Source organism: Archocentrus centrarchus, chromosome 22, assembly GCF_007364275.1.
Source record: "Archocentrus centrarchus isolate MPI-CPG fArcCen1 chromosome 22, fArcCen1, whole genome shotgun sequence".
NCBI classification, from domain to species: Eukaryota; Metazoa; Chordata; class Actinopteri; order Cichliformes; family Cichlidae; genus Archocentrus; species Archocentrus centrarchus.
Window position 1 is genome coordinate 22,446,984 of NC_044367.1, and position 13,617 is coordinate 22,460,600.

At 41.8% G+C, this 13,617-nt stretch overlaps 1 protein-coding gene across 1 annotated transcript; it reads right to left on the reverse strand.

Annotated features, from left to right (window-relative positions):
- Nucleotides 1–458: 458 nt before the first annotated feature.
- On the reverse strand, nt 459–13,310 carry kcnk5a (potassium channel, subfamily K, member 5a). Its single transcript, XM_030719240.1, has 5 exons — nt 13,034–13,310; nt 3,676–3,787; nt 2,060–2,226; nt 1,777–1,945; nt 459–1,636 (listed from the first exon to the last, which is right to left on the reverse strand). Exons 1-5 carry the CDS (start codon nt 13,217–13,219, stop codon nt 696–698), a joined length of 1,575 nt encoding a protein of 524 aa, XP_030575100.1. The 5' UTR covers nt 13,220–13,310; the 3' UTR covers nt 459–695.
- Between the last annotated feature and the right edge of the window lie 307 nt (nt 13,311–13,617).

Genomic DNA, 13,617 nt, shown 5'->3' on the forward strand with positions numbered 1-13,617 from the left:
AATTTCAGGAAACATGTCTAAAGAGGCTCAGAAAAGCTGTGCAGAAAACTACAAACACCCCCCCCCCCTCCAACTTCACAAGTTTAGAGTCTGTTCACAAAGTTGTTTGATCTAGGACTCAGGTGTTGGATAGAGTACAGTCACAACTCTGCTTCTTACAGTCAAAATAAATTGAAATCTCAGACAACAATAAGATTTGGCCCTTCATTTCTTTAAGACATGCTTGGCTCAGATGATAAAAGAACATTGTGCACTGGGATTAACTTTGCTCTATCCTCATTTGGTGGAATTGTGCAAGAAACAGACAGACACGGAACCACCGAATAAAAGCTACTCTGTCCTTCATTTGAATAAATATATTTAAAAACAACACCCCCGCCCCCCCCCCCCCAAACAAAACACCAATATGGTGATTATAAATAACTGAAACTACAGGAAATCATGAGAAATCCCATGTGAAAATAGAGAAGAAAAAAAAAAGACATTACAATAAAATGTTGCTTATACTTTTTCAAACCATAAAAAAAAAAAAGAAACAGATCAGTTGATAAATACTCCTGGGGTTATGTGTCATACTCTGCAGTTCAGATTCAGCTAAATGAAGGACATCATTTGTTCAAGTTTATTTTGAAATCTGATTTGAATCATGATCAGACCAAAGTGCAATGGGATTTTCCTCTCTAACACTTCACGTGTCAGGACTCTGTGTTGTCCTCCTTTGCGTACTCCTCTACGAGTTTCTCGTACGAGTGGCTGTGTTCTGAACCGTCACTCATAAAGACGGACTCTTCAGACTCGGAGCTCTGCTCCTCCTTGGAGTTCGTCTCAATGTTTTCATCGCATGTAGTGATGGAGAGTTTTGCTTTAGAATCGTCGTCATCCTCATCATCGTCCTCCAGCTCCTCAGAGTTATTGCTGAGGAAGTTCTCCTCATCGATAAAGGTGATGTTGGCATTTTGGAACGTTAGAGAATGGTAATCCTTAGAGTCCCACGCCCTGCAGTTACCTGAGCCACAATCTCCCTCTCCTCCGTTCTCCAGGTCCACGTCCTTGTCCAACTGGTTCTCAAACATTTGGTCCTGGTCTAGTTCGCCTTCCACCTGGTCCTCTCTTAGCAGTAAACCGTTGTCTGAGCCCAGGAGGTAGTTCTTAGATTTTGAAAAAGCAACAGTGACACGGTCACTGAAACTATAGCGCCTCTTCTGGCGGGGCGAACGGTCCAGGCTGAGGATAGTGTGCCCGTTAAACATGGGAGCATCACTGCAGCTCTTGGAGCGACTGATGTCTTTAGATTTACTGACTGTTTCGCCGTCATTGGTGCTGCTATCTTTTTTATTCCCAATCTGCTTGATCAAGTCATTGTAGCCTTCTTTCTTCTTGGACAAGAAGCTGAAAATGTTGACATCATTTGGACTTGGAGGCAAACTAAGGGCAGCTTTGTTAGATTCTTTGTAGTGCCTGAGCTCTTCCAGAGAGAGCTTACGCAGTTTACGACGTTTCTTCAGGGCTTTGTGGGCTGCAATCACCATCCGAACTTTCCAGTTAAAGAACAAAGACAGCCAGGCCAGGCCTAGATAAATCCAAACCTCCACAAAGTAACGATACAGAGGTGGATATTGCGTGTTTGGATCCACACCTGCAGAGACAAACAACAGGAATTTGAATTTAAGTGCAGGAAATTTGACAAGTTTGAGGATATCAAGAGACCTTTTCCCTGTGCTTTTAACTAACTTTTAGTTGTCTACATTTTAGAAGCCTTTCCCCCCCTCAGCTTACCTGCCACCATATCCCCAAATCCAATTGTGGTCAGGGTGACAAATGAGAAGTACAATCCATCGATGTAGGTCCAACCCTCTTGAGACATGAACACTAAAGGTGGGAGGACTAAATGCACCAGGACACCCCAGAGGAGAAAGATAGCTGTGCAGGTAAACTGAGATTTCCTCTGGTGGGGAGAAAGAGACACTTAACTGAACAAAAGATCTGGGTACTTTCCCCAGAAATAAAAAGGGACAGAAAAGAAAAGGAAAAGAAAAACAAAACAGGAGTATCAGCTTACCAGCGACAGGCCTTTTTTTGTTAAATACAGGCCCAAGTGCTTGGCTCTACCACCGAAGAACTTCCCCAGTTCACTGATCCAGGTAAGACACAAAGGCACACCAAACAGCCCATAGAAGATGCAAAACACACGTCCTGATGATGTTTTTGGGGAAATGTTCCCATAGCCTTTAAAATCAAAACAAAACAAAAAACACAAACATTACATTATACAAATAACATGGAGAAGCAGATCATGACCAAAACTACAAAAACTATGCAGACTGAGGACTGTAAGATTTCCAACATCTGGCATTCCTCTAGGCTCCCTTATAAATATATTTCCTTTAGTTCCTAACAATGTACTTGCATTTAGACAAACCTATTTGTAACTTGTACATCTGCAGTGCGCCACACAACACCATCTCCATCCTCTGCCACTACTATGGTCATAATCTCATCCTTGAAAAAAGTCTGCTTTCCTCTTTTGGTTTCTGAGTACTCCCTGACCTGTCCTGCCTTGTATAATCAGAAAACAAGGGGAGGCCATTCTACAAGGGATGTGTAGTCAGTTTAAGCTGATTTGAGATACTTCGATCAGAGGCAAGCAAGTTACAAGCGATTCCAAGAAGCCACTTTAGCATCTTTTACTATTCAGGGATAAGCACTCTCTTATCACAAAAGTGAATTATGTAACATTACTTCATGTATTAAACAGTTTTATTACCCACATCTGAATGGATTGTAACCCTCTTGGTTGCCTCCAACAGCTTTTGGACTTATTTCTACGTAAAGGAATCCAAAGGATGTGAGGCTTTTGCTCATTCCTGAGTGTCTCAATGCCTCTCTTCACTTCCAGCTCCAACAGTGAGCAGTACCAGATAAAGTTAGCTTAGAAACAGAGTCCACTAATCACTAATGTCAACAAACAACCAGCTCCCAGCACAACACAGGCCCCAACACAAACTCCTTACAAGGACAAAAAACTAAACACCAATGTGGCTTCATACAGGATAAGAAACCTAGAAACTCATCTTTTCCGATTACTTACAGCTAGCTGGCTTGCAGACACTTGCTGGCTAACGTTATCGCCAGCAAAAATCATCCGAGTGGAAACACCAGTTGGCTACATTACCAAATTACTTCACCATCTAACTTAACAGTTTTGATTTTAGCCATTAATAAATCATGTAAAAGGCACAAATCAAAGATGTATAACTAACACTGGCTTTCTACAGTAACAACATGGGACATGTAGCCACCAAGTTTTAACTTAGCTACACAAATAGACTATCTGACATCAGTAGCTTTATCATATCCAAGTAAACTCTGTTGTCAATATACTGATGCTCAGGGATATGGTGTATATATGCTGCTCTCTCAGTGGCTGCATAACATACACTACAAACAGGACAGTCTGTATATCTTGCTGCTTTGACTGATACAAATGAGCATGGGCTGGTGGCATTAATAACTGTCTTCTGAGTTTACATGGAGCTCCTTTAAGATTAAAATTGAGTATAAATCTAAGAAGATTTCATATAAACAAGATCCAAGGTTTTCCAATTCTGCTTAAGATCTGAACTGATCCTACATCTGTTTCATAAATCAGGCTGACGACCATCCAGAAGAACTTACCAATGGTAGTGATAACTGTGGCGGCAAAGATAACGGCATTTGGCCAGTTCCAGTTATTGAAAGTCTTATTGCCTGTTATAGTGACTCCTTGGCCTGCAGCATCTGACACCACCTGGGGACACAGAAAATAAAGAGTGTGCATGAGAAAAGATCAGACTCACCTTAAAGAGAATTAAATATAGAACAGACGGGTGCCATCAATTAGCAGTTGAAAGAGCCCACTGAGCTCAGCACAAGAACACAGGAAGTGCGTCCTGTGTAAGCTGTATTTCTTTCAGCACATCCTTCCTGTGATAGGCTGATGGTATCTCGAGGACTACTGATGAGCTGAAACGACACTCAGGCACCCTGGAGATTCGTCTTTAACCTGAGGGGGCTTTGTAGTCCAAGCCTCTGCTTACTTTGGTAGAGAAACAGGAAAGCACATGTTGCAAACCTAAACAGCGATTTCATAATAACATGATGATGCAGGATTAAAAAGATCAGGTAGTTTGAAAGTAGTTTTTTTGTTGAACTGTTTTTCCTCCCCCCCCCCAAGACCCAAAAAACCCTGTTTAACCCGCTTATGTGTGGAATATGTCGGCCGACTCTTCCAATGACGTTTTGAAATCCAGATGATGAGGCAGAAAGCACTTAATCAATCATCCCCAACCATACATGTCCTTGAACAGCCACAACAAAAACTGAATACTCCCTCCTGGGAATTAGCAAACACCCAGCCATGTGTGCCAGGACAATGCACTACCCCACACTCTCTCTGAGGGCTGCAAAGGGGGGAAATGTGCAGGCGTTGGCAAAATTCACATAAGCCCTCAAGTCCTGGAAGATGCTTGGTTCTCTAATAATAACAGGCCTGTTACAGTTCTCCTCTGTAATTACCAGAACAAGGGGAGGTCATTCTTTTGTCTTCTGAAACAACACAGTTGGACTGTTGGGCTTTAGGATGACAGCGGTGTTGACCAAGTTTGTTTTCAGTCCATGACTAGAAATTAAAGAGGAAAAACCTCAGTCGTTTTCTCTTCGCTTACGCACTTTTGCCAGCAGCCCATAACATCTAATGACTGCTTACATTTATATGCATGAGGTAAACTACTTATTGGCTATGTTGAGGCTTAAATCTTGCTTGCATAAAACTGATTACAGGAACAGCAACTGCATGTACCCGGTCAGAGGAAGCATCCAACTTAGAAGAACCTGAATCAGATGAAAGACACCTTCCAGACTGGAAGGGGTGGGGGGGTGGAGTGGGGGGGTACGACAGATGGTATCGGCTAGCTTAGCTAACACATGCTCCGAGATAGCATGTCAGAAATTTGTAGGAAACTTTTAGCTCTCCCTGTATTGTTTTGGAGCCAGAGGTGATCGTATTTTGAAGGGAGGGTAGAGCGCCAACTTGGTTAGCAAGCTGTATCAATCAACTGTATTGGTGCAACACACACAAACACAGATACATAGTCTGTTACTTTGCACAGATACTGATATTAGAAGCTGACTTCACTTACACAAAACTTAAGTACAAAATTCTTAAACTGCCTGTACCACACAGCAAGCAATAATATTAGACAGTTAACTGCATTAAAAATGCTCCAAAAGGCACCAACAGCACAAACATGATGCACAAGTCCAGTTCAGTGATTCCAGGTGAAGTGCAGCAGACAACTAGCAGCTACAGCCACCTGTGTTGACGTCTGTCCATCAAAGAGGCCACGCCCCTAATAATGCAAACTTTAATACAATGTAAAGAGGTGAGTTTAAATTTGTCTCCTGTACAGCTATTATGAAGGGGGGGGGGAGGTGAAGACACTGCACTGCACACTTAGCTTCACCTGGCCAGCCGAGGTCTCTTAACCTTAAAATGCAACTATAGGTGTAAGGCCTGATTTAGACTTCTGCATCGGTCCTGATCACATAACCGGAAATCCCCTCTGAACCCTACGCCATAACCTGACGTGCACCTCTCAAGAAATATAACTACGCACCAGGCTGACAGCCTCCAAGGTTGTGGGGATGTTTTAATGAAAAGTGATTTCTATAACACAGCTGCACAACTTTCTGGAAATCATAGTGGATATTTAAAGCTTAAAACAAGGAGATGAACAATAAGCAATTCATTGATTGCTCACAGCTGAGACCAATATGAAATTTTATCCCACAAGTTTCAATTTTGTTTGCTTTGTGGAAAACAAATGTGTCTAGCCTATTTTTGCAGCTCTAAGTTTTTCTAACTTAACAGGGAAGATCTGAGCATGTTCGGTCTCTAAACTGCTTAGGTTTCACACAAAGCTAATGACTGACAAGAATACGATTAGAGCACAGTGCAAGCTGGTGCATGAAAACAAGCACCAGATACCCTCAGTACATGTCAAACAGAAGATGTGGTAACATCTAAAATTAAGCCAGACTGAAAATGCAACAGGCTCTGCAGTGCAAAAGTTCCATAAAAGGTTACAAGGTCAGCCAGAGGATGCCTCAGGTCACTAATGAGATTGACGAACGGGCAAAAAGCACAAAAAGCTCTGGCAGATATAAACAGCTCAAAGATAAAGAGGACTTTGTGTCAATGTGAGGCCAAACAAACTCAGGAGAAAGTTGCTAAACTGGCTTCATCACATGCCTGCCACTGTCCGAGCCACCGTTGCCAAACCGCACAGTTCAAACTGGGCGGCTTATGTAGCAAACAAATTGACTGCATGAGGTAAAGCATCTTTATAACATGCAACTCTAAATTTTGCAAATCTTGTTAAGCAAACTGCATTTTGCAAATTTGCACATGGAGTGCATGGCAAATTAAATAAAGAGGTAAAACAAAGTGTTGATTTCAATAAAATAAACCACACACAGACTTCACTGCAATGCATTACTGGACTACAACGCTGATGATGGCAAGACGCTTGTAACTTTAAGTAACCTTAACCCACTTAAACATCTCTGCAACATGATAAAGTTTATGTGAGGACTTATGAACAAAACATTTTCAGTTATGTCAGGGTAAAACTACTTATTAATTAGAAAAGAACAAACAAATTTATCCATTGTGGAGTTGGACAACATGTTAAACTCTTCCAAATGGAGGTCCCTGCATGGTCCCCTCTCCCTACTAACAAACCACCTCCTAATAGTGCATTTCCCACAGAAATGAATGACCAAGGAACTGATGCTGGTTGAGAACAGTTTGAGCTATATGGAAAAAAGAGAAGGCTTGGAGAAAAGTGAGTGTAATTGTAGGACAGCTATTGGTTGCACTCCTCCCCGTCTTGATGGCTGTTAAAAGTGAATATTTTGGGTTTCCAACACAGCCACACACTTGTGAGTGGTGATGAACAGCACATAAACACATCATTCAAAAGCCAAAAATGGCATTTTATTATAATTTAGGACACACGAGCCAGAATCTGCCTTAATCCAGCCTCCAAGACCTTAAAGTAAAAACTCCCCACAACAACCCCACCCCAATAAACACATAAAAGGCAGGATCATGTTGATGCATCTAGAGCTGAATGCACCTGAGTGGATTGTTTTATGTGACAATGTATAAAAATGTAACCATTTTCTCAAGGTTCCTGGATTATCTGTTAGATCTACCTAAATTCATAGACTCCAGCATAATTCTGTGCTCTATGAGCCATATTTCAAATCAGTGTTTCACAGTGTGTCATTTTTGTTATGCTGAGCAACAATCATTCCATTCCAATTGCAAGTGAGATGAAATACACTATACTGTCAAAAGTATTCACTCACCCATCCAAATCATTGAATTCAGGTGTTCCAATCACTTCCATGGCCACAGGTGTATAAACCAAGCACCTAGGCATACAGACTGCTTCTACAAACATTTATGAAAGAACGGGTCGCTTTCAGGAGCTCAGTGAATTGCAGGTACCATGATAGGATGCTACCTATGCAAAAAAGTCCAGTCATGAAATTTCCTTGCTCTTAAATATTCCACAGTCAGCTGTTAGTGGTATTATAAAAAAAAGTGGAAGCATTTTGGAATGACAACTCAGCCATGAAGTAGGCCATGTAAAAATCACAGAGCTGGGTCAGCAGATGCTGAGGTGCATAGTGCACAGAGGTCGCCAACTTTCTGTAGAGTCAGTTGCTACAGACCTCTAAACTTCATGTGGTCTTCAGATTAGCTCAAGAACAGCGTGTAGAGAGCTTCATCGAATGGGTTTCCATGACTGAGAAGCTGCACCCAACCCTTACATCACCAAGTGCGATGCAAAGAGCGGGACGCAGTGGTGTAAAGCACACCACCACTGGACTCTAGAGTGGTGGAAAAAAATGTTCTCTGAAGTGACAAATCACACTTCTCCATCTGCCCATCTGACTGACAAGTCTGGGTTTGGCAGTTGCCAGGAAAACGGTACCTGTCTGACTGCATTTGCCAAAGTTTTAAAGTTTGGTGGTGGGGGGTTTATGGTGTGGGGTTGATTTCCAGGGGTTGGGCTCAGCCCCTTAGTGAAAGGAACTCTTAATGCTTCAGCATACCAAGACATTTTGGACATGACTGCACACCAGTGCACAAAGCGAGGTTTGGTGTGGAAAAACTTGACTGGCCTGCACAAAGACCTGAGCTCAACCTGACAAAACACCTATGGGATGAATTAGAGCAGAGACTGCGAGCCAGGCCTTCCCATCCAACATCAGTGTCTGACCTCACAAATGTGCTTCTGGAAGAACGGTCAAAAATTCCCATAAACACTCCTTTACCTTGTGGAAAGCCTTCCCAGAAGAACTGAAGCTGTTATAGCTGCAAAAGGTGGGCTGACATCATATTAAACCCTATGGATTAAGAATGGGATGTCACTCAAGTTCATATGAGTGTGAAGGCAGACAAGCAAATACTTTTGGCAATAATGTGTACTTTAAATATTTAAAACAGTACCACAAAAAACAGCTCAACAGTAACACTCATCACACACACACACAGAACACAGTTCATGCCTGACTCTGTGACTAAAAGCTTGTTTTATTTGCATTTAACTAACTGCAGGTTTGCACTGCTGCTGCTGCAGCACACTGATAAGCAACAGTAAAAAAGAAAAAAAGGAAAAAGAAACCGCTGTTATCAGGACAGCCAGCGGCTCAACGTACCACTCCAGCTCCTGTGTTCTTCCAGTTTCAGTACAATAGAACTGAATGGCAGCGCTCAGCAGCCCAGATTAAGCTGCCATGAACGAAGAAACTTAAGCTCTTCTGTGTCATTATGTATTACTTTCTGATGAAGAGGTGGATAAGCGTCAAAGAATGCATATGGGTAACAAAACTGACATCTGAACTCATGTACCAACCAAAGATCCACGCATGAGGAAAAATAAAAAAAATAAAAGACAAACAAACTGAAAAACACGGAAGATATCGGATGATGCATCTTATCTGATGTTAAGAAAAACTACAGACAACTTTAGCCATCTTTGTCTGGATTTAATTAATGTATAAAGAAGAGAAAGCAGTGAGTTTGTAAGCCAGCTTTAAAAGTGCAAAGATTTTTTTTTATATGGTGAAATTAACAGATTTGCGAGTGGCTGCTTTGAATTAGGCTGCTACCATGAAATGAAACGCAGACTTGCTTTGGTGACACCACAGCATGTTCTTCATTATCCAATTCATTTACGTTTATTAGTACTTAAATAAATCAAACCTGGCTTGCTGCAGCTTCAAAGCTAACAGGGCTTATCTGGAGAGAGGTTGCACTGACCTAAATGCTGAATTAGCATGTACTGACACTATCGTATGCACAGCTATCTGGATAAACTACAGATTATTTAATCATTGATTCAGCAGGGTTTCCCATGCTACTACTGCACAACAGTCTACTGATGTGTGCTCATGGCCACAAATAGTTAAAGACTTAAAAATAAATCTACTCTGCTTTTCCTCATTGTCTATGTCATTTGATATTAGGGAAAAAAAACATTTCAAGATACAATTAATATAAAACAAGTTAAAACATTTTTAAGGCATCTAAAAACAAAGAATGCTAAAAAGTGAAGCTTTTTCTTGGAATCTGCAGACGTTAGTGCTGTGAACATCATGGTGTGGAGCTTAAAATCCACTTCTGACGTTCACCTGCATTTGGATGGATGGATTTGATGCTGAGGCATTAGATTATAAGACCCAGCCCTATTTCAAGAATATTTGCAATAATATTTCTGACATAAAGCGCCTTTTTTATGCTTGCAGCTTGCAGATAGCAGCATTTATAAGTCTAAGTAAACGAAGGGTATTTTCCACCCTCCTTTTACAATGAGCTAAAGTCAGTGATGGCGGTCTACTTCAGTCAAATTTGAAACTAGGCATCAGATGGTGATGTATTGGCAAAGTTAGGGAAAGTTTCTCAAAAATAACAGCATGAATCACTCTTTATTTGTGCATAGTATAAAATTTAGTCCTGCCGGGCCCTCTGTCCATGTGCACAAACAAACATCACATTTCCGCAAGATGTCACGATGCTGTGCTTCATTAGAGAATGAATACTGCATTTGTTAGAGAGTTAGAGAATCATGTGTTTAGATTTTGCTTCTGAATGGGATTTGGATAGCTTATGTTTATCTCCATGCCTCTACATATGCTTAACCCCTGATCTGTTGTTTGACCTCTCGGGGGTGGGAGGGTGACTCACTAAACTACAATTGCACCAACATTGCATCAGACTTGACAACTGTAAATACTTAACAAAATTCTCAATTTATATGACAGGTTAATGCTGGCATCACAAGCTAAAAAAGGATGATAAATACAAACACAAAAGATGGATGTAACCACCACGATGACACCCTCTGCTAAGCTAAGTTTGACAAATAAGGGGTGAATCTGACTGAGAAACTAACAGATGCGCATCTGCAAAAGCAGCTCTTAGAATACTTTTATACCTACACATGTGAACTTTACCAATTCCCCCTCTTGTTTATTCTGGGCTGAAACACAAAGCACACTGCTGTTTTTTGCAGGAGAGATAATGTCGACCCGCCACTCTCCCCCCTGGTGAACTTTTAGCAGCCTCTCAAGAGCCAATGTTGATGGACCATAAAATCCAATCTGCACACTGTGACCACTTCAAGGCTCCTGCAGTTAATAGTAAACCTCCTTGTTAATAAAAGAGAACTTTTACAAGAGTGTTGCCGTCTCTTGTTAAGTCTGCTTACATTTGATTTAATCGTTAACGAGCTGAGAAAAGTTTCCACAGTGGAAATCTAATAGAATCTCTGCTTAACCCCCCCCCCCCCCCCCCCAATAAAAAGCACGTATATTTCTATGTTTTAATAAACTGACTGCAATGCCTTTGCAGTAGGTGTCTCTGCAAACTCAAATGGAGGAAAAGTACTACTGCAACAGGAGGACACAGCTGCCTGGGGAGCTGGGGGACCATGTCAATATGATCTTTTGCCCCCCCACCCCACGCACACACACACATCATGGCATCATGTTGCCTTGGACATCAGAGAAAGAAAAGAAGCAGGAGTCTTCTCCGTTACGGCTGAGCGACCACTAAGACTAACTAAACTCTCAGCTGATTTACAGCAGCAGCTGCCACCAAAAGAGAAATTTCCAAAATCAGCCACAGTATTCCCATCTACATTCATATGCAAATTTGGCTGCTGCAGGGGTTTCGGCTGTTAGCACCCTTTCAGGCCTTTCAAACACAAAGAAGCAGGAGGAGGAGACAGAGGGGGGATGGGAGAGAAATGAATCTCCCCAATACTGGGCCCAAAAATAAAGGGGGACAGGTTGAGACATGTTGAGGCATGTTTCAAGTGCAAAATGCAAAAAAATAAAAATAGAAACCCCCCCCCCAAAAAAACTGGATAGCAATGAAGCCTAAAATCTCATCTTTGGCAGATGGAGAGTGTCATCTTCTCTTTTTTTTTCCCCTGACGTGTCCCAGAAAGCAATAAAAGTCTGGCCGAAATGTGGCAGTTTTCTTTGGCTCATATTTGGTTTTACTGATGCTGCCGTCTCTGGATGAGTTTGAGAGCTGCATCTGGTGCACAACACTTTCCATTGCTGCCTCAGAGCTGAAAGTGTCATGAGTAGGTCAGATACGACCCTGGTTTATGAATGTTTTATGTTCTAGCGTTGTTGTTTCCCTTTTCTAAATTTGCCACACACCACAATTTACTCATATTTTTAACTCAGCTTGAGCCAAGATGACAAAAGAAGAGACTTTGGTCATCAAGATCCTCCTAGATGAAGTATGTTTCTGCAGGTATCCTGTGGAAGGATCATTAACCTGGCAGTTGTTGCCAGGGGTCTCATCCAGACACACCACAAAAAGGTATTAGTTGGCAGATTCAGCTCCCTTTCGCTCTCCCCATATATACCGTGCTGATCTCATGAGATGCAGGAGTTCAGATCTTTTTCTGGCCCAGATGCCACAAATTAAAAAACAAAAAAAAAAAAAAAAAAAAAAAAAAAGACATTTTGGCTGATATAAAAGTGGACCTTTTGCTGATTCAAGTCAGAAAGAAAACAGCAAATATGGGCCATGTTTGGGCCAAATGCCATTTGCTGGGCACTTCAGCACTCTTCTACCTTGGTGAAAAACTTTCCTCCACCAAGTTCTGATTAAACACTCAGATACATGGAAAAAGAAAGGTCATAAATCTCTCACAGTCCAAGAAACTGAACAAACAGCACAGCATGGGGCAAACATAAAAATCACAGGAGCATTGAATTACTGTGGCCATTCTGTGCTGACGGGGAAACCACAGAGGTCAGTGGCACCGTTTTTTGGTTTTAAAAAAAGAAACTGCCACCGTGACAAGAAATTGTAAATGGAACATGGAGTACTACAGATTTTAAAAGCCGAGGTCACAGATAAGACCTCCACACCCTCATCAGTGCTTCAGATACAGTGTCTAGTTTACAGCTAATAAAATAATTATCCTCGTTTGCCATGGAAAGCAAGACACCACCATAGATAAGAGGGTTTAGTGACAATTATCCCAAAGGCTTCTGGTGCAGTAAAACTTAGGCCTGGAGGCAGGTAAACAGTTAAGAAGCTAAGAAGGTGTTTTTATTAGACAATTTGTGCATTTTCCTGCATCACTTTATGCTGGAATTTTCTTCATTTGTATTTAAAAAAAAAAAAAAAAAAAAAAAAAAAAAAATCAGGCACAGTTCAGTAGTGGATTCATAAATGGGATTAAACTGGTAAAGTGGGCCAAAAAAGTCTAACAGCTCCTCATTAATCAAGCCAGGAGGTCTGTAGTCAAAGCTTACACACCAGCTGAGCCTCAGTACTCACTCAAATGTCACCGACCCTTTGGGTAAAACTAAACAGAAAGTCATCTTCATTCATCTACGAAACACTTCAGGAATTCAGAGAGAACATTTTGAATGAAGGTGTCCATACCTCTAATATTCTGTCCAAATCCTTCAAGGACAAGCACGGATGTTCCTTGAGTATTTTGTGCTTCTGGACCTTGTACTCCTCCACAGCCTTCTTCCAGTTAGGCTCCTCCAGCACCTGAAAAATGGCTGCCCCGATGGACAGGTAAAAAATGATGGCAGAAGTCAACAGGGGACCTTTATCTACCATACTTCTTAACAAAGGCTCGGAAAGAGCGCGGGACGGGGGAGAACGAGAGTTGGATGGGGAGGGGGCAGATAAGAGCAGGAGCCGAGGCTATGCGGAGCTCATTCTCTGCAAGTTTACCAAAAGTTCCCAACAAAGAACAGCTGACAGCATCGGGCTCCAGATGTGAAAGTCTCTAAAAGTGGTTCAAAAAGCTGGGTTGAGTGAGTGCGCAAGCGAGCGAGCGAGCGCGCGCGCGTGGGGCTGCAGGACGCGTAAATGTGTCCACGTGCGCAACCAGAGGTATACTAAGCGAGGAGAGCGGCAGATTACAAATGAAGAACAGGGGACCGAGCACCGCCCACAAATGAAGAACGGACTCTCCCACTGCTTCCTTCTTTCCTTTTTTTTTTTTTTTTGTT